This window comes from Schistocerca nitens, chromosome 3 (genome assembly GCF_023898315.1).
Source record: "Schistocerca nitens isolate TAMUIC-IGC-003100 chromosome 3, iqSchNite1.1, whole genome shotgun sequence".
Classification (NCBI taxonomy): Eukaryota; Metazoa; Arthropoda; class Insecta; order Orthoptera; family Acrididae; genus Schistocerca; species Schistocerca nitens.
In genome coordinates this window covers 561440464-561460514 of record NC_064616.1, presented here as the reverse complement: position 1 = coordinate 561460514, position 20051 = coordinate 561440464, and the positions used below count along the sequence as shown (strand labels likewise).

Here is a 20051-nt window from a genome sequence, read left to right as displayed (position 1 = left end):
CAATAAAGTTTCCCCTTCCTGGGACAATGAATTCACGGTGTTCTTATTTCAATTTCCAGGAGTGTATTTCACCCCTCCTGGTCCTCCTCCCCCACATGGCACGATGTGGCAGCTAGACTGCTGCTAATTGTGGTCAAGCCATGAGGCATTCAGTCAGTTACCCATGAGTCATACGACTGACCAGGTTGTTTGTGGCACAGATCAAACTTGAGTCAAATGTGACCACATGGAAATATTGCAGATAACAATCAAAAGCAACAGATGCACCTCCCTGAAACTGAGTGTGACTGGATTTGAGAAGGCAGCCACCTTTTCCAGTAAGAAAAACATCTTGAAGGAAGCCCAAGAAAGGAAGAGCAATCATTGGAAGGCATCATAAGAGACCCGTCATGAAGTGAAGTGCTGTTGCAGCCGCTCCAAATATATGTACCAGTCCTCTTTGGCATTGTTAAAAGGTGGAAACACTGGTGAGTGGCTGTCCATCTGTAAAGTGACCACTGCCTACATGTGATGGGTACCCTGGAACATGCAGCTGCTCCTTCAAAAGTTGAATTTTCTGATGGAGCAATTCAGTTTGCTGCTGCTGCTGCTGCTGCTCCTGGTACTTTGTCGTTGTTGTTGTTGTTGATGATGATGAAATTGCCGGTGAAGGGGCTGCTGCTGTTGTTGTTAAATGAGCTGTCCAAGATTGGTGTCCACGGAATGCTGCTATCGTCAACTACAGTGATCTGAGTCTGACAAGAAGGGAATGACTCAAGAATCCACAGAAACTGTCTGACTGGCAAGTTGCCGATTGTGAACAGGAGGATAACAACAAGAGGAACATGTGCAACAGAGACAGCGTGGTCAAATAACAAGCCCAAATGAGTTATCCAAGAGTGAAAACTGAAGGCCTATGAGTCATGTGGCCAAAACAACAACGTGAAGTGAGAATGAGACAAGAGCACAGTGAAGACAGAGCCACTGCGATGCTAGATTTATAGTGTGGACCGAGCATTAATCAGGTGACAAGATGGGCATTACTCTGTGGTCAGCACTCCTGTGAAGAGATTTTCACAACTGCTAGGCCAGGATATCACAATAGTATGCCAATACTCTTGGAAGTCGCAAACGAGCCAGTCATTTGAACAGCACAACTGCTCATAATGGACAGTAGAATGCCATAGCAGCACAGTACTCTCACTGAAACAATTCCTATACTAGCTCTGTGTTATCAAAGATAAGCAAAACGTGAAAAGTAGGGAGGCAAGATGACTGATGAAGCACTTCCAATAGAGAATTTCGCAAGCTCAAGCGCAAGCATATCAGCAGACAATGAGATGACGAAATGACAGCAGGATGCAGCAAGAGAGAAGGAAGTTGGGTATTTTATGCTACTGTTACTAAGATTCCAACTAGATTGCAACAACAAATGTTTTAATAATTTTCCACACACATGCAACAATATGTGTGTCTTAAATATTGCACACTTGACTACACAAAATACGTCATACTGAACATTCTCCTCTTCACAAAAATAACCATCTAGTTAAACTCCCACTTTCTGAGTACCACCACTACATTATCCTGTTATACTTTGCGCACTTAAAGTGCATATCAGGGCACACAAAGAAGACAAATTCCAGTCTCCCCAACACACAACTATCCCTTCTATCCTAAATGTCCCATGATGTGTATGACAAAACCACATAATGGTTTGAAACAATTGTAACAGGCATAACTCATCTGTCTCTCAAGCTCTACCTTTGTGGCATTTAAAGATAATCAGGGCCCTGTGACTCTTTACAGTAACATCCTCAAATGTGGCAATCAAATAATGTTCATATCCTGCCAGAAAGCAAGAAATCTTATGGTACTTTTTTTAAAATTAAAAACTGGTGATAACTGTGGCAAATTTTTAAAAAAACACACAAAAATGCACTGACGTTTAAATCAATGAACCATTACTCTATCCTCATAAGAATCTGCTTCAACTGCCATTCATTCAGCAGTAACACACACTAGTTCAGTAGTCCACAAACAGGACCAGCCTCCAACAGAAACCCTTTTAAGACTGCTCTTTCAACTCTGAAATGGAGAATAGTTTGTCAAGAAATCCTGTATACAGTACAAACAGTGGCTACCACTCAAAGAGAAACTGGTTCAGAAAGGAATGAAAGTAACAATAGCACTTCATCATCATCGAAGTCAGTAGTGACAAAGCCTAACTGCAGGTGTACCAGAAAAGGGGAAAAAATAAGACACGGTTTTTTAAAAAGAAACTTCCCAGCATATACTCAGATACAGGGAAACCATGGAAAACATTAATCAGGATGAGTGAACACGATTTAGGACATGCTCCTCCTGGACATATCTCACCCTCTATTCCATCATATCTATCTACGAGTTTTTTATAAGTTGCTTTACATTTATACAGTAACGAGAATCCTCTTGGTACTGAAAAAGACTTATGAGAAGCTGTCTGCATAGGACCTTCTGACTTCCATATGAATAGCACCAGAAATTTTCAGAACGGAGGCAGCTATTAAGTTCCTAGACTCAAGAACTTGCATTAACATGACAGTTAATTGAGCTTTCAATGTCTTGTCTATGCAGTACTTTAATAATTAGTCTGATAAACAGATATTCATCAGCACTGCAGAAGGAGATTGTAATTCTCTCTTTCACCCCATTTAGATAATGCCTTCATTCTAAAACTACGTTATTATTATTATAGAAGTTTTTTTTTATCTTCTACTTCTGAGTTACCACATGCTACATTTGAAATTGTAGTGGCTGTTATAACCTATTGTACAGCACTACTCTTGTTCGTGACAGTTTGGATTAACAAGGAATACTGAAACTCTAGAAGGAACATCACTGGTTCAATCAAATGAGTTACTGAAATTTCAAATACCGTGAAACTGGGCAACAGAGAAAGAAAGCTGTCAATTATCTTACAAAATTAAGCTTACACATTTCCCATAGCCAGGAATTAGTTGGTAACCCAGGATAGCCTGCTGGCTCCCAGCTACTGCTTTGATAGAGACTGTGAAGAAGAGACCAGAAAAATTACATCTCAAGCTGAGGCATTTAGGCAATCTTTCTCCATGTTGTGCTTATATAAACAGAACAAAAAGAATGTTAATACTATTATACAATAATCATTTGCCATTTTGGCAGTAGTGTTTCTCTGTGTTCTAATGAAGGTGAAAGATATGTTCTGCAAATGGTCATAATGTTAATACTTTGTTATTTAGACGCATTTTTCCTTGTTTCCCTGCAACTGTTCTGAATGTATTTATTTGATACTCTGAGAGTTGCACGTTTTTAGCTCTTTTTTTCATATCATGTTTCAAGTAACACTACATTCAGCTAATCTTCAAACATCAGTTGCACTTTCTCGCAATAACATCACATCATTGCAGATATATGCATTTACAGATTAACCACACAATACAACCAGAGGCCTCCTTAATGTAAATCAAAATTTTAAAAAGTAACTTTGTTAAGCTCAATAGTCACATTATGTTAATGTTATATGTCGTAACTATTTATCTGAAGAATGCTGCTGACATGCTGGCTAGAGTAGCTTGGCACCAACAAATCCAAAAGCAACAAAAAGCTTGGATATGGTCCATCTCCAATTAGGTAATCAGTGCATGGTAATTACTGTATAATGAGTCTTGCATTCATCTTCTACATCAGTGTGGCCATAGGATTTTTGTGATCCTGAGTTACTAATGCATCTGTCCCACAGATTGGCAACAGATGGCCAAGTTTCAAAGGACTGTGTAGATGGATTGTTGGAATTTCATGTAATTTTGAATGACCAGAGAAAAGATGGTATGTGTATTCCACACTAACTGATAGATATTTCCATGGTATGCAGGTTCTGCAGATGTTTGTGAAAACATCTCTGATTATATATGAAGCTAGTTATTTAACAACCCAAGCATTTACACTGCTGCACAATGAAAACTTCCCCTATATAGTGAGTTGGAGGGCAAAAATGTTGATGCAGATGAGTAAAATATTTTCAGGACATCTTCAGGCCAAGTTTTTTCATCCAAATGCTACAGTGTGTTCACAACAGCAGGAGTTACAATCAGCAAGTAACTGATAAACTGACATGCTGGCTAGAGTAGCTTGGCACCAATGAATAAAAAGGCAATGAAGCTTGGCTATGGTCCATCTTGAATTGGGTAATCAGTGCAGGTAGTTACTGTATAATGAGTCCTGCATTCATCATCTACATCAGTGTGCCCATAGGCAGCTGCAAGTTATATTTATCAATTTCATACATGCCCATTATTCCAATCTGAATAATTTAGTTCAATGGAAAGTACCGCTGATATGAAATTGTAACTCTTCCTTAGGCAAGCCATATGTTGTTAATATTTTCCATGGGCGCACAGAGCAATATCAAGCGATCAGAATATAGCTTCATCACAGTTTGAAACCAGATAGTGGGTGTTTGTCCTCAGAACTGGTTGTCAATAAACTGAAGTGCAGGTGAGACTGTATACTAAATACTAAGCCAGACATCTTAATGAAACTGTAGCCACCAATATGTCAGTCAGCATACAATATCTAATAAGCATTTTAAGATTTGTATCTGGAAATATGAGATACATTTTCTTTGCAAGATCTCTCTCTCTCTCTCTCTCTCTCTCTCTCTCTCTCTCTCTCTCTCTCTCTGTGTGTGTGTGTGTGTGTGTGTGTGTGTGTGTGTGTGTGTGTGTGGTAGGAAGGGGGAGGGGGCAGGGAGGGTGGTGGTGTGATGTACTTTCTTTTATTTAAGTGTCTGTCAAAAATTCAGTTTATTTGATGGGTTTTATAATGTAGATATCCTCTCCCTGGATTGTTTGTTGTTGTTCTCAATTTTCTTCTCCTTCAAGACGCCTAATTTTCTAAAGATTTTTTGGTTCCTCTTAAAAATAATGAAAGACTATTGCAATGAATGTTTTATTATTTATTATAACTTTCTCCCATTATCTTCTGCAATGTAAGGGTATTATTTTCAATTGTCAAATTTTGTTCAGTAAGAAGAAAAGTCCGCACTTGTAATAAAGAGTCCATCTGAATAACTCAAAAGCTGGCACATTTATGAAAGAATTGTAATCAAAATTGAGAACAAAACTGACAGAAATATACAAATGATAGACACCGAGAAGATTCCAAAGCTTCTGTCAAGATGATGCCATTTTACAATGGATAATCAGTTTCCAATTTTCCTCTGCAGAAGATATTGGACTTGATTCAAAATTTATTATGACAGGGTATACAGAATAATCTCCATTACAGCATGAAAGCTGAAATAATAAAGTTGATGTATTATAACTGCAAACACACACACACACACACACACACACAATATGATTGTGGTTTCACACATGAATTAATACTTTAAAGTATTTTTTCTGTTTCTGAAATAGAAAAAAAAAAACAATATCTTCCCGAGGTTTAGCAAATAACACTGCCATCCAAAGGTTTTTTGGTTGGTTGGTTGGTTGGTTTGGGGAAGGAGACCAGACAGCGTGGTCATCGGTCTCATCGGATTAGGGAAGGAAGTCGGCCGTGCCCTTTCAGAGGAACCATCCCGGCATTTACCTGGAGTGATTTAGGGAAATCACGGAAAACCTAAATCTGGATGGCCGGACGCGGGATTGAACCGTCGTCCTCCCAAATGCGAGTCCAGTGTAAAGGTTCCCCCCCCCCCCCCCAGTTATAAGAACAATATATAGCATAGCTGGTAGGCAACCCCCCCCCCCCGCCCAAAATAAAAAAAAATCCACATCTGGTTTCAAAATTTTGGTACCCGCCTCTGTCTTCATGCAATAATGATTTTTGTAAATGCTTATGGCAGCTTATGTTGCATCTGGCCAAATGACACGCTCTCACAACAAGACATCAAAATTCAGACAACAACAAAATCCATCACAACACAATGGAATCAATGAAATGAGTAAAATAAAAAAAGTAAAGACTAGTACAGAATCATACCTAAAAACTTTCCTTTTAAATTTTCTGGTATACTTTGCCTCGGGAATGTCACTTTGTAATGACCAGCAGTAGTCATGCAAGACTGTGGTACTCCATTTGTCATTTGAAAAAGTCATTGTGGAAATGTTCTCCATGTTCGTCACTAACAGTTCTAATAGTTACAGGGGAAGAAGTTAAAATGATCATTCAAGAAATTTATATCCCATAAGGATGTATAATCCCAGTGGTTCTCATGCAATATCACGATGAATCTCTTTTGTGTGGGGCCTAAAATATTCTTGTAGACATTTGTGAAAGGAAGCCGTGCCATTCTTCCACCATCGTCAACAAATCAAGAAAATATTCATCTTCAGACATTCATTCCCTAATTTATGATCCTACAAATATTCTTTCCTTTACTTTCGCTTCATTGATCCTTCAAAATGTCTCTCACAAGGGCATGATCTCACAGGAAGTTTTGTCGTTGGCTTTCATGAAGTTTACGATGAGACCAATTTAATACGATGAGATCAATTTAATGTGCAATGGAGGTAGACACACATTTTTGTAGTCTTCAAGTAGGGTGTTCACCACAGTCTTCTGTAGAAGCAGCAGTTCATTCTGAACAGGACTTTTTCCATAATAGTGTTTTTTCAGTCCCTGCTGTCCCACTCACATGAAAGCAGCAGTGCTTTGTATATCCGAGCTGCAGGCGGAGAAGAATTTCAATTACTCTGAGCTCTTCATATACACATCATTTGTATTTCTCATACTGAAGAAGTGTGAGTAGCACTTTACAGTTCTCATACCTTCCTTCAGATTAACTGCATGTTCAATCTGAACAAATTGAAATGTCTTCAGATTATGGAGCAGTACTGCCTTTGGATTAACTTTGCTAGAATTTATGAACATGTGCCAATCTTTGGATAAAATCATTTTGGGTGTTAGACTGCATCATTATAAAGAAATTATCCTGCTGACATTTTGACCATCTCTGCAGTTAGTTGCACTGTAGAGAACCACTAGTCTGCGGTATAGTTGTTTTATTGTGACACGGCTAAAGACTCAAAATAGCTTTATTCAAATTAACGCAGGCCGTTGAAGCCCCAGAACTTATATAATCACCACTCACTCACACTTAAATCACGACCAAGAGTCTTCACATCAGATAGGACATCATTACAAAACACCATGTCAAATTCCTTGTAGAAATATAATAAACAGCACAACTGCCACTTTCATTTCAGACAGAAGACTATTCCATCCTTTTAATCAAGAAGCTAAAGCTCTGCCTGTTGCCTTTATAACTTTAAATTACGTTCAGCAAGATTCCCCTCGAGGCAAAAAATGTGGATCACTTGATTCATGGTGGCGTTATAATTTTGGAGTGGCATGCATACCTCATTCGCTATCTTCTGCATGTTCATTACTGTACTCATTTCCACTCATTGTCAAATTTTAAGGGGACAGTGGTGTTGGCAGTTCTTCGTTGTGACTTACAGCTCTTACAACACATGGTAAATTTGGATATTACACAGTTATCCTTGGTTTCAACATAATTCCATCTCCCTCCCAGAATTCATACAAACAGGAAACAACATGTGATGGGATCTCCCTGACCAGCCTGTCCAGAGTGTAGTACATGAGGAATATCATAGGTGGGAGAAGGCAATTCTCTTTCTAGTTGGCAATCTTACACCCAAAATAAAATTCTTCTTTACAAGAGAATCATGTTTCTATTTTTGTGATTTCAGCATTAACTCTCCAAAGACATAAAATAATTTCCTATTTTCACAAGTATGAACCATTTATTCTGAATTAGCACAAAACCCAAACCTTCATGAATTTAGAACAAGCAGTCACTTCCAACAATTATCAGAACTCTCATGCAGAGACATTTAAGAGGGGTAACCCCCCCCCCCCCCCACACACACACACACACACACAATGTTATTCACATGTTCAAGCAAAGTTCACCCACAGTATGATAAAACTGTCTTCTTTTCTGGGGCTAATTTTCTGAACTGAGGGCCATATACGACAACTCCTGTACATATTTCGATTATTTTGAAAATTTGCTAACACTTAAATCTGAAGAATATTTAAGTCAAGCTACAGAAGAATATCCAATACATGGTGTTTCCAAGGAATACAATAAATAGTGGATAACACGTCATGAAAACTAAGCCATATAACCAAAAATTGATTTCACTTTTGAATACAGCACTCATGACTTAACAAAGAAAGTAATTTGCATTCTCAGTAATAAAAATGTTGTTGACTATTCTAATATAACACTGACAAAAGAAAATACAATTTTACTTTTAATAATTATGTTTCCACATAGTTATGAAGAGAGTTATACAGTGTATAAAACTTTCTTGGTTTACTTATTGCATCAAGTCTGGGTAATAGCTCAAGCTTTTAACAAAATCTTACAAAGTGTTTGCCAGAAAGTATAGAATTTTGTGGCTGTTGTTGTCAGTATCATATATAGCACATAGACGGCTTGTGATTGGTTGGCATACATCATCATTACGTCATGCTACCAGAGACTGCATGCATGCCTATGCTGATGATGCCCTTGCTCTCACAATAACAAAGAACTCAGCACCTTTCTCTATGTCTTCTCTGCATTGAGAGCTCACTTCCATACGCCACTACTTTCATAGCTGCTCTCCTCATTGGGATTTTTCTTGCATATTCTACATTCTACAGCTTCCTTAATAACAGAATCCCAATATATGGAAGCATGGTACTGATTTTAGTTTCATAAAACATTATTCTGTGTTGACTTGAGATAGGGTGCTCAGTAACAGCTGATTTTTCAAGTCCTCAATTTTTAATGTAACTTTGGTGTTCTGCACAGTGGTTGACATAACGGTATGGACAGACTTACTGATTTAGTTGCTTCAGTTTCCACAAGGAATCTTATAAATATCAAGGACCCTGAGACTCAGATTGTCCTCAACTGGGTACAGCATCTCCTCTACCTTCTTACGTGGTCCGAAAATATGTCTTACGCCTCTTCTTCCCAGGACACTATCTATTTTTCTAGATGTAGTAGTGCAGAAGAAAGAAACAAGATAGATACTTTGTCATGTGATTGAGCAACATTATCGTGTTTTTGTTTCTTGGAGAGCATTAACACTATATATACTCCACAGTCATTCTTCTGAACGAAATACTTCAGATGATTAATCTTGGAATCCAAGTAGTCCTTGTAACTAGCAGTTGCAACTATATATAGGCTGACCCAGGAACAGTACTGAGGGGTACATCAGAATGATCATTTGAAACAAAAAAAAAATCTAGTAAACATGGACTCTAAAATGCATATCTTAAGAACTACAAGCACTTGGTCAGTAACATTCCTGAATACTGACCATTCCTCCTAGGCTACCCTGTACATTAAAGCACTTAAAACTGCTCTCTTCTGGACTGGGTGCTGGAAAATCTGCATGCTTAAATAAAAATCAGTGTGCACCGACTTCTTGTAGACACAGTGGCCAAATCGTCCATCTGATTTTTGCTGAAGCAAAATGTCTAAAAATCCTAGCTTTTTTTCTCTCTCTGCCTCAACAGCAAATAAGATGTTTGGATACATGCTACCTATATGATCGATGAACTGCTACAGAGCTTCAGTGCCACGTGGCCTGGCCATATACGTGTTGTCAATATACTGATAAAACTGAGCTCAGTCAAGTACTGTCTCAGTCTCAGGTTCCCTGGACTTTATAAACCTAATTGTGAGTACGGAACCAACTACATCAGTCAGTCTATCAGTACCTTTAGTCACCACTACACAGAACATCAGACACACAACAAAAAATGAGAACTTCAGAAATCAGGAGTCTCACAAATAAACAAAGAATAAAGTCTGCTGAAACTAATATCTAGTCCCATGCTTCTACATACTTGGATTCTGTTATTAAAGAAGCTGTAGAATTTAGAATGTGTGAAAACGACTTCAACCAGGATAGCGACTATAAACTTCGCGGTGCGTGGAAGTGAGTTCCCAATGTTGACAAGATGCAGAGAAATGTAATGAACTGTTTACATTCCTAAGACAGCAGACACATCACCAGCATAGGCATGGATACAATCCTTGGCAGCATGGCATAATGATGATTTACACTGACCAGTCACAAGACAGCTATGTTGTCACCACAACAACAGCCATGAAAGTCAGTAGTTCCTCGCAAACACGGAGGATTTTGTCGAAAGCTCAAGATTTTACCCAGATTTGATGCAGCAAGTAAACTAAAAATATTTTGTACACGGTTGTAGTCATGAGAATCTTCAATATCTCACACAGTACTCACAGTCAGCAGCTGTAAAGTTAGGAAGAGAATCATAGCTCTTCTCCTGTGCCATAATACTCTCCATCATTGCCGTGTAGTATTGGAAAGGTGTTACTCTTAGCCCCTTTACAACAACATCAGATAGATGGTATGGATATAGCATTAAATTTTGTTTGCTATAATCCAACACATCTTCATAATAACGGCGTTCATCTCTCCGAACCAATCTGATGAGGTTTCCTTTGTATCTCATTTGATTTCCGAGGCTGAATTGGACTATCCATTTTTCGTACTCTTTCTGCGAGTTTCCAAGGCTCTAGAAAAATTAAAATCTGATATAGAATCTGGATCACATAAGATAAAAAGGGGGAATGTAAGTGGAGTTCTGATCAGCATCATAATTACACACTTTTTTACTAAAGTATGGTACACTGTGAATTACATACTAAGGCATTGGTGAATATGATAGTGTTACTTTCATATACTAAAGCACTACATAGAACACACACTGTCGAATTATGAGAGAAAATTTCATACTTCTCATTGATTTCTCTTAAATATGAACTGAGGCATTGGTGATATTCAGAAGAGCACATAAAAACATACATCTTGATTCACACACAGAAACAGAATCTCAAACTTAAGACTCTTCTCTGTGATACTGAATAATATCTTATAGAGTGTCCGTAGAAAGAGCTCCAATGTTAGACTGGAGTAAGTATCAATCATATGTACAATCATTCTTTTTAGTCAACTGAAGGAAGATTATGGTTTAACGTCCCAGCAACAGTAAGGTTATTAAAGACAGAGCACAAGCTCAGATTGGGGGAAGGGTGTGAAAGAAAATCAACCATAGTATTGGTTCCTTTGGCAACTATTTGCAATTTTGGGAAACCACGAAAAACCTAAATCTGAATGGTTGAACAGGCATTTGAATCACTGCCTTCTCAAATGTGATTCCTGTGCACTAAAAAAGTGTGTCACCTCAAAAGGTTCAAGCCAACTAAGAAACTACATATACATAACTTTAGTCACTTGGGTTAGCAGATGCAACTGGTAATCAAATTAATCTTTTTTGAGTGCTACACACTAATTCTGTTGTTCTTGGAAAATTAAGAGGGAAGATAATAGCACAGTAATTACTAAGTGTCCTACCATTAGCTTTATGAGGAAAGTATACAGAAACAACCGACATTTAGTTACTGAAAGAAATGTCAGGTAAACATACACACGGCGAATCGGTGTTGGAGATGTTATAAGAGTAGAATCACTGATTTCCCGGATGATGGAATGGGAAACAAAGGAAAAATATTTCAGGGATATCCAACAGTGAGAGTGGGGCTTGCACTGTCTTCTAGCTGTAAAACATGAGCCACATACATAGTAGTGTACTATAAACAAAAATACTGTCGCTATTTATGAACACAATACTTTAGCCTTAAGTTTTTATGTTTTTGAAAACTGCTAAAACAATCCCAGATAATCCACAAACCAGAGACTGCATGTCTGTATAATCAGGAGCATACTTTACTTGGACCAAGGCAGGTAGTAATATACATCTCTCCTCCACTGAAGGTGGAAACATTGCTGAACAACTCTCAGCCTCGTACCAGAAAGAGTGCACAGAAGTGTTTTCTTTGTATGTAGATTGTAAAAGTGTGAGAAGCACTCAATATTCTTTCAGTTTACGGCAAATGTGGTAGGAATGGCAAAGAAACTGTCAAACTACATCATAATCAGAAGTTCATATCACAATAAAGGACAGATAAACACTTCCAAAATTTACTAACAAAAGATAATTGGCATGACAAGCTACCTCTAGCAGTCCAAGCAGTTTGTGAGATATTGCATCTAAAGCCTGACTCTGCCGACAGAGAATCATTCAACTACTGCACCAGTGTAAGTTTCATCCTTTGTACATCAGTCTACATTACTAATAGTATGAAACTGAATTCTAAAAATGGGCCATTTTGTAGATTTGTGTTGATGTACATACAAGATGAAAGATCTTTCATAAAAATGATACTGATTACTAATTAAAGCGCATTCACGGACCAGGGACATGAAAATTTGAGCATTATGCATTAAGAGATGGTACAGAATCCTTCCTAGTTGTTGGTGATTTCACATCAGCCTGTTGTAGAATTATGGAACATGTTTTATGCACACACATTAAGACCTTTTTGGACAATGAAAATCTCTGCTATAAAAATCAACATGGATTCTGCAAATAAAGATATCGTCTCACTCAGCTCACTCCACATGTCCACAGGATGCAGAGCACCGTAAATAATGGTGTTGAGGTGAATGTCATGTTCCTTGACTTTTGGAAGGCACTTGATAGAGTTTTGCACTGTCATTTAGTGAACAAAATATAAGCTTACCAAGTAATGGATCAGATCTGTGATTAGATTCAGGAGTTCCTTACAGATACAAGTTAACATGTTCTCAACAGGGTGAAACCAAATGATGTAAAAGTAATTTCAGGATACCCAATGAGAACGTTGTAGAGTCATTACTGTGTACAATATCTATAAATGATCTAACAGATTATGTTAGAAACTCTTTGTGGCTGTTCATGGATGATGCTACTGCCTGTACGAAGATTGCAACATGAAGTGCAGGAAGACCTGCTGTTAACCCTACACATAAATAAACGCAAACTATTGTACATAAGCAGGTAATGAGATGCATTATTGTTTGATTATATTGGTGGTACATCACTAAGAGTAACTGTCCAGCATGGCCTAAAGTAACATGACTACATAAATCTAGTTGTGTGTACAGCATATAGCTGGCTGAGATTCACTGGAATAATTTTAAGGAAATGTAATTAATCCCCGAAATAAGTGGCTTTCAAAACACTCATTTGCTTGATTTTTGAGTATTGCTCATCAATCTGGGAACATTACAGGATTGGACCGATAAAAGAAATAGGAAAGATCCAATGCAAAGTGGTACTTTCCAGTATGAGGTTGTGTAGAAAATGTGACAGCATAACGACGGTGTTCAACAAACTCCAGCAACAGACTATATAAGGGAGGTATCGTGAATCACAGAGAGGCTTAGAATTGGAATTCCAACAGTGGGGTCGACAGAAGCGTCCAATCCCACGCGTCGGCTTTGACCTGTGACGTAAGGGTGTTGTCGTGTGTGACGTCATGACGGCGCGGAGTTTGGTTTGAGTGTGGCTGTCTCCAGTTCTGTTTTATCTTATTTTATTTACTTTTCTGATCTGTTCGTTCTATCTCGTGAGATTTTTTTTAAAATTTAAAAACACTTATTACTTATTTTAATTATCTGTTTCCTCCAATTTCTGTTTTAGTTTATTATATTTATCTTTCTGATCTGTTCGTTCTATCCCGTGAGATTTTTTTTTTTTTAAAGACACAAAACACTAATCAGCTACTGAAGCATCTTTATCTTCTATGGGTTGCAGGGGTTACGACCCCTGGGGAGGTGGGTGGGTATTCATGCATGGCTGTCTTCACTTACACGTTGTAGCTACGCAAGGCGTCTAAATTTGTTTATATTTAGTTTGCCCCCCACCCAAAACACCCCATTTCCCGCACTTGTCCCGTTAGTGTCATTAGGCTTCTTGTGGAAAGTGTGTGTGTTTGTTTTTGTTTCCGCCATATTTGTGACGTCATGGGTCAAAGCAGACGGGCGGGATCGGACGCTTCCGTATTTCCCAACAGTGTATGTTTCAAGAAGAGTCAGCCAACATACTACTTCCTTCCAAATGTGCCTCATAAAATGACTATGCCAAGAAAATAAGAGAATCAGAGCTGATATGGAGGCATGCACCATTCACAAAATGAACAGGAATAGGAGGGAAATAATTGTCATTGTAGAAGTACTCTTAACCACACTCCATAACGTGACTTGTGGAGTAAGATGAGGATGTAGATCATTGGATCATGTTCTACTGAAAGGACCTCTCACTGGCCACACTTTTTAATATCCTTAAAGAAATTTTGGTAAGTGTTCTTGTAAATATCCTTAATGTTATGTCCGAATATGTGGTTTCACCATGATAGTTGAGTTACTACTTTCATTCAGCATCAAGGCAAATACTAAATGAAACACATCCAAAGTAATGAACAGGACATGGTGGCACAGTTGCTCGCCTGATCTCATACCAACTGATATTTTTTTTCTGTGGGGAACTTTGAAAAACAGTTTTAGACAGCACCAATGACATCATTTTAAAAAAGTTTTGTATGTTTATGTTGATAGTTGTTTATCCCACATTTTTATTTTCTATACTGTTTATGTCTTTTACTACCCAAGATCAAAAATACACCACAAAATAGCACACTGTAAAATGTTGCTATACTAAATGAATACCTGTTTCGATTATTTAAAGTTGTAGGAGAGTCATTTTCCCACTACAGAAAAACTGAAGCATTTAGCAAATTTGTTAAAATACTGTAATTTATAATATTTTATTACTCAGAATGGACCATGTCGCATTTTAAAGTAAAGCTGTCATCAACCTGAAGGTCAGGTTGAGTACCATAGTGTTTTATTAGGCATGTTCTTGTTGGAGGTAATATGTCACCACGTTCCTCTGACCTTTAAACTGACTTACCCAAGAAGTTACGGAGGTATATACAGTTAAATATGAACTTCGTACTTTCCATATTAACAAATCATTGCCAAAGTGGAAGAAGCAATAAGTGACAGAGAAAAAGAGATGACTGAACAACAGACCTTGGGATTTGTAGCCTGCCCCTCATCTGATTAGTAACCAACACAAAATTTAAATAAAATGTTGCTAATTATTTCAATAAATGCGCTAAAAACTTCAGTTTCCTCAAGAACAGCAATTTACTTCACTGTGACGTCAAATCCTCCATTTGCTCATCACACAGTTGAACCACCCCATTACATCTAGCATCTGCAAGTGGAAATGTTTGTGGAAGTAGGAGCACCTTGCAAGGCATGAACCTGCCCTGAAAATGTTTACTGTAGAATGTCACATCATTGTGTACGGCACGCCCCCCCCCCCCCCCCCCCCGCACTATATCTCGAAGCTTTAAGCAATTTAAGTAATGAAGGTGGGACCATCTCAAGTGGTGCTGTACTAAGCCTTTTGTTCCTACAGGTTTTGAATTAGTGTTGAAAAACAGACAAGAAACACACAACTCAAAGCTTTTTTAAATAGTGACTGGCAATGCAACTCATATCTTTAAAAAAAAAAAAGTTATTGTCAATAACTGTCATGAGGACAGAGGTTTTGTCCTTGTTGAATTTCATCCAGCCTTCACTGTCCCAAGTGCAGAGGTAAAGCACCAATACAGGCACCGAGCTGAGGGCTGCTCAGCTTATGTTAAAACATTTAGAGGAGAGACAGTGTTTTCCTCTATGCCTTGGAAAATGTACCATAATTAGAACTAACTAGCTTTTTGCAAAAATTTAACTGCAAACCTTTTACAAAACCACTACACTAATCCACAGTTTCTAAATTATTATCACATTTACACAAATATATTAAGAGGGTACTGTTTGCTGAAAATAAAGGGTGACATGAACCAAAAAACTTGGGCGCTAATGACCATAGCAGTTTTGCGCCCTAAAAAAAAAAAAAACTGGAAGATACTAGATCAATAACACAAATGAAACATGGATGTAGATTAATAGAAAATCCACAGAAACTAACAAATTTTATAAATGATTATTTTTCAGCTATTGCAGGGAACCTGCAGCTGTAGCACCCAAAATGATTCTTGTGCCAGCACAATGATGTTGTATTCCACAACAGAGCAAGCAGTTAGGATGACAATACAGCCCACCTAGAAGAGGTGTTGATCTTTCTTCTGAAAACCTGAATTGACAGCATAGAAACTCCATTAGGAAAATATTAAATGAGTCTTTTCAGTATGATATCATTCTGGATTATCTGCAGCAAAATGAATCGTGCCCCTACTAAAGAAAAGTAATCCAGAAAATACTAAACATTATCAGGTAGTTTCTCTGCTCTCGTCATAAAAAAAAAAAAGAATCACAAAAGACACACTGACTTCTTAAAGAATCATATTTTGATTTCCAAGGTAGCACACTATCAGCCATAATAGGGGTTTACAAATGTAGTACTGAAGCTCTTGAAAAGGATGACTGTGTTACTGACATATTTTTAGATCTGTCCAAAGTTTTGGCACTATTAACCATAAAATGATGATAAACAAATTAGAATCATTAAGTATAAGAGGAATGGTTAATAAGTTGTTACAGTCATAAGCAGGGTGCCACACTTAAGATGAAACTAAAATTTTAGTGAAATGACTACCAGACATCAGTGTTGCTCAGGGATGTAGATTAAGACCAATTCTATTCTTCATCTATATCAATTACTTTTCAGACAATATAAGAAGTGAAATGAAAATTAATTTTGCTGGCAACAGCAACATTAGGCCTATAGTCACTGATAAAGCACCAAATTCATAATTGAGAAGGCATATGAATAAGTCTATGACTGGTCAGTAGCTAAACAATGCATTGAAACTGCACATGTAGAAACAAGGAACATGAATGTCAGCTTAAACAGAGAAGACAATTCTGACATATTAAACATAAATGATGTTATCTACAAACTATGTAGCAAACATATAGTTACTAGAGCAGAATATTAATTGTGTAAGGAAATATTTTAAAACACTGGGTATCTTTACTGCACCAAGTGAATTCATCTACCAGTCCGTTGTGTATAGGATGAAAGATAAGAGTAAATATGACTTTTCACAAATAGTCTGGACTTAACATTTACCAATGGAAAACAAATAAAAAACTCTAAACAGCATTTTCTATCAGGGATTAAAACTGTACAATAATTTACACAGTGAGATGAAAGAGGTAACTAAAATAACTTCATTTAAAATGCATTCAAGGATTATGCAGTCTAGACAATTAAAGATTATTTTGATAAAGCAGAGTAGAGTTTCAGAAAAATGTGACAACTTCAACATCTCTATCACATAGTATTTACACTTTTTCAAGATTGGAAGTACATCATAATGTCTGGCCATTATTCTCAACTCAACATCTCACTCATCAGGAGAGAATGTCAATTCAGTTTTTTTCAAACAAGCTGACAGGAAGAAATGGAGATGGAAGAGAGGCAGCATGGTGGTAATCCTAAAGTCATCTGCAAGTGTGTGTGATGAGTGCAGTGATAAGTATTCAATTTTGTATCATTATATTTTCATGTAAAATATGGTGTTTCAGTCTTCGATCGTTATTCTTTATTTTCAATTACCGGTTTCGGGTTAGCTGCCCAACTTCAGATCATATATTGTAGGCTAGCCCGAAACCGGTAATTGAAAATAAAGAATAGCGATCGAAGACTGAAACGCCATATTTTATTTATTGAACGATCGCGGAATTCCCATTGAGACAATCACGTCTAGTTTTGATATATTTTCATGTTCCAAGTATTTAAAACATAAGACCATTGTATGTTAGGTACAATGAAATGACAAACAATAGCACATTTTTTAAAGACACAGACTTCAGATTTGGCAGGATGAAGGGTCATGCTCTGTCTGACAATACTGACTTGTGTTTTCCTCAATCACTTCAAGCAAACAGCAGGATGGTCCTTTAAACAAAGCCATGACACCACATATACTCACCTCATAATCCATATTACTATTGGTGTATACATGACTTCCTTTTTCCTTGCATTAAACTGTCAGATGCTAACATTAGAAAATGATACTTGGAAGAACAAACTGCAGTCATCATCATGATGATCATCAACACGTTCCTGACTACCTAACAGTATGTCTGGCTATACCGATACCTTATGTTGGCCTTCATCCAAAATGTGATGATGGTGTGACATGTGACATCATGTGCGTACAAACAGAAAAATAACAGAACAATGACAACATTTCTTTTGCGTCTGCATTAGCTTTTGGAATGTAGGTTGTGGTGAGATTTATGTGAAGCATGGCCCTAAACCTACATTGTGTTGGGAGGTGACAGTTTGGGATAAAAGTTAATTATTGGACCTCCAACATCATTGGTCAATATGGTAGGGACATAAACACTACTCTTTGTTACCGGTCAGTTTCTTAGCAGAACCAAAATTTATGCTTTCTCATTTGTTAGCTTTGACAACTCACAAGCAAACTATCACCTTCCAACCCAATCTAGACCTTGGGCTGCACTACAGATCAGTTTCTCACCACAACCAAGAGTTCAGGGGAAAGGAGCCCCATCTGGTTGTCAGTTGCCTAAGAAAAGAAATGTGAATATGAGAAGATGTGTAGATATGTTAATCTATAGCACAGCCTGAGGTAAAACATAAGTTCAATGGTTAAAGTATCGTTAAGACCTGGCAAAGCGGTATCAGATGCTTCAGCCAATGGGTTAGTGTAATGGCCGGCGCTTGGAAATGGATGAACAGTATATCACTAGCTTTTTACACTAGGAAATAACTTCTTTGTAAATGGATAAACAAAACAGCATTACACACTGGTGATAAACCAAATGTGACTGGGCTGCCTTTAATGGGGTGGCAGTTTATTGAGGAAGTTAAGGATTACATCACCCATGAGAACAACCCGATTTTGGTTTTAGGGATATGTCTTTTTTTTTTTAATTCTTAAACTGTAATAACATATGTGCATTATCCTTGTAGAAGTGTTCTACGTATGAAGATTACCATTACTGACGTTGCTACTGCTACTACTAAATGTAATCATTTGGAAGAGACCATTTATGATACATGCCAAGTGACTAACTCTAGTCACCATGTAGCGTCAAATCCCATGGACTGGACTGACATTTAACTATCAAATAAGTGTCAAGCATTGACTGACATGGAAACACTAACATGCAATAATGAATGAAATTTTTCTTTACCTGTTTAACATTAGCAGGGAGTTTCGCCCAAGTATCATTGTTTCGTATGTGGAACTCTACTTCGGAGTTCATGCTGTGGAGAATGTCTTGCTACAGCTGGTATCAGTAAGTACGTATACATTTAAAAATGATTGCCGCAAAACGTAAACTATTCTGCTCACTTGTTCTTTTTTTCTTGAAAGAAACTAACGCATGTGCTGCCGAGCAAGAAAAGCACCACTTCACTTCAAAACCCGATTTTCACCTGACAATAAAACTTCCGTCAACTGTTAACTGGATCTTTGCTTTCCCAATGTGACTATTTGTACACATTTCGCTTCAACAACACACACCTTCACGTCTCTACACAAACCACATCGACACTGATATCGAATACCTGTAGTCGAGATATCGCTACCCTACAGAAATTGATAATTGTAAATATTGTTTTCGATGTAGCATGCTCAAACTGCACAAGTTATCAAAAAAAGTATAAAAAGATAGAGACATCCTATAAGAAACTGTATCAAATATTACTGACGTGTCGACACACTCAAATGGGCTCGGCAACGATATGAGTAGTCGATCGGTGAACAGCGGGCGTCAAAGCGACAGAGCGGTACAGCAAAGAGTGGCGTCGGTTACGATAGAAGTGGCAGAGCGGCATTTTACATCATTTCTTAACAAGGCGTCGTCATGTTAACTAACAACTAAGCTCCTCATTTTGAGTGAACCCAGTCCTTTTTGGAAACGTAAGTTATTGAAGGACAATAGGAATCATGGAATTCATGTAGTTGATATCTGTAGAAAAGGTTACAGAGAACAGCACCATCTGTTTCGTGATTTAAGAAATGATGAAAGGATGAAAGTAGGTATTTTTGCTTATACAAGGATGCCTACCCGAATATCCGATTACATACTCCGGAGAATAAA

The 20051-nt window shown here is 37.6% G+C and overlaps 1 protein-coding gene across 1 annotated transcript in view; it reads right to left on the bottom strand.

Annotated features, from left to right (window-relative positions):
- Positions 1–19475, bottom strand: part of LOC126248467 (protein FAM91A1) — a 183234-nt gene extending 163759 nt beyond the window's left edge. The window contains exons 1-2 of the mRNA XM_049949478.1: positions 19140–19475; positions 10290–10584 (exon numbers count right to left, since the gene is read on the bottom strand). Of these exons, the coding sequence (XP_049805435.1) occupies positions 10290–10584; positions 19140–19211 (367 nt within the window). The 5' untranslated portion in view covers positions 19212–19475. The remainder of the gene's footprint in view (positions 1–10289; positions 10585–19139) is intronic.
- Between the last annotated feature and the right edge of the window lie 576 nt (positions 19476–20051).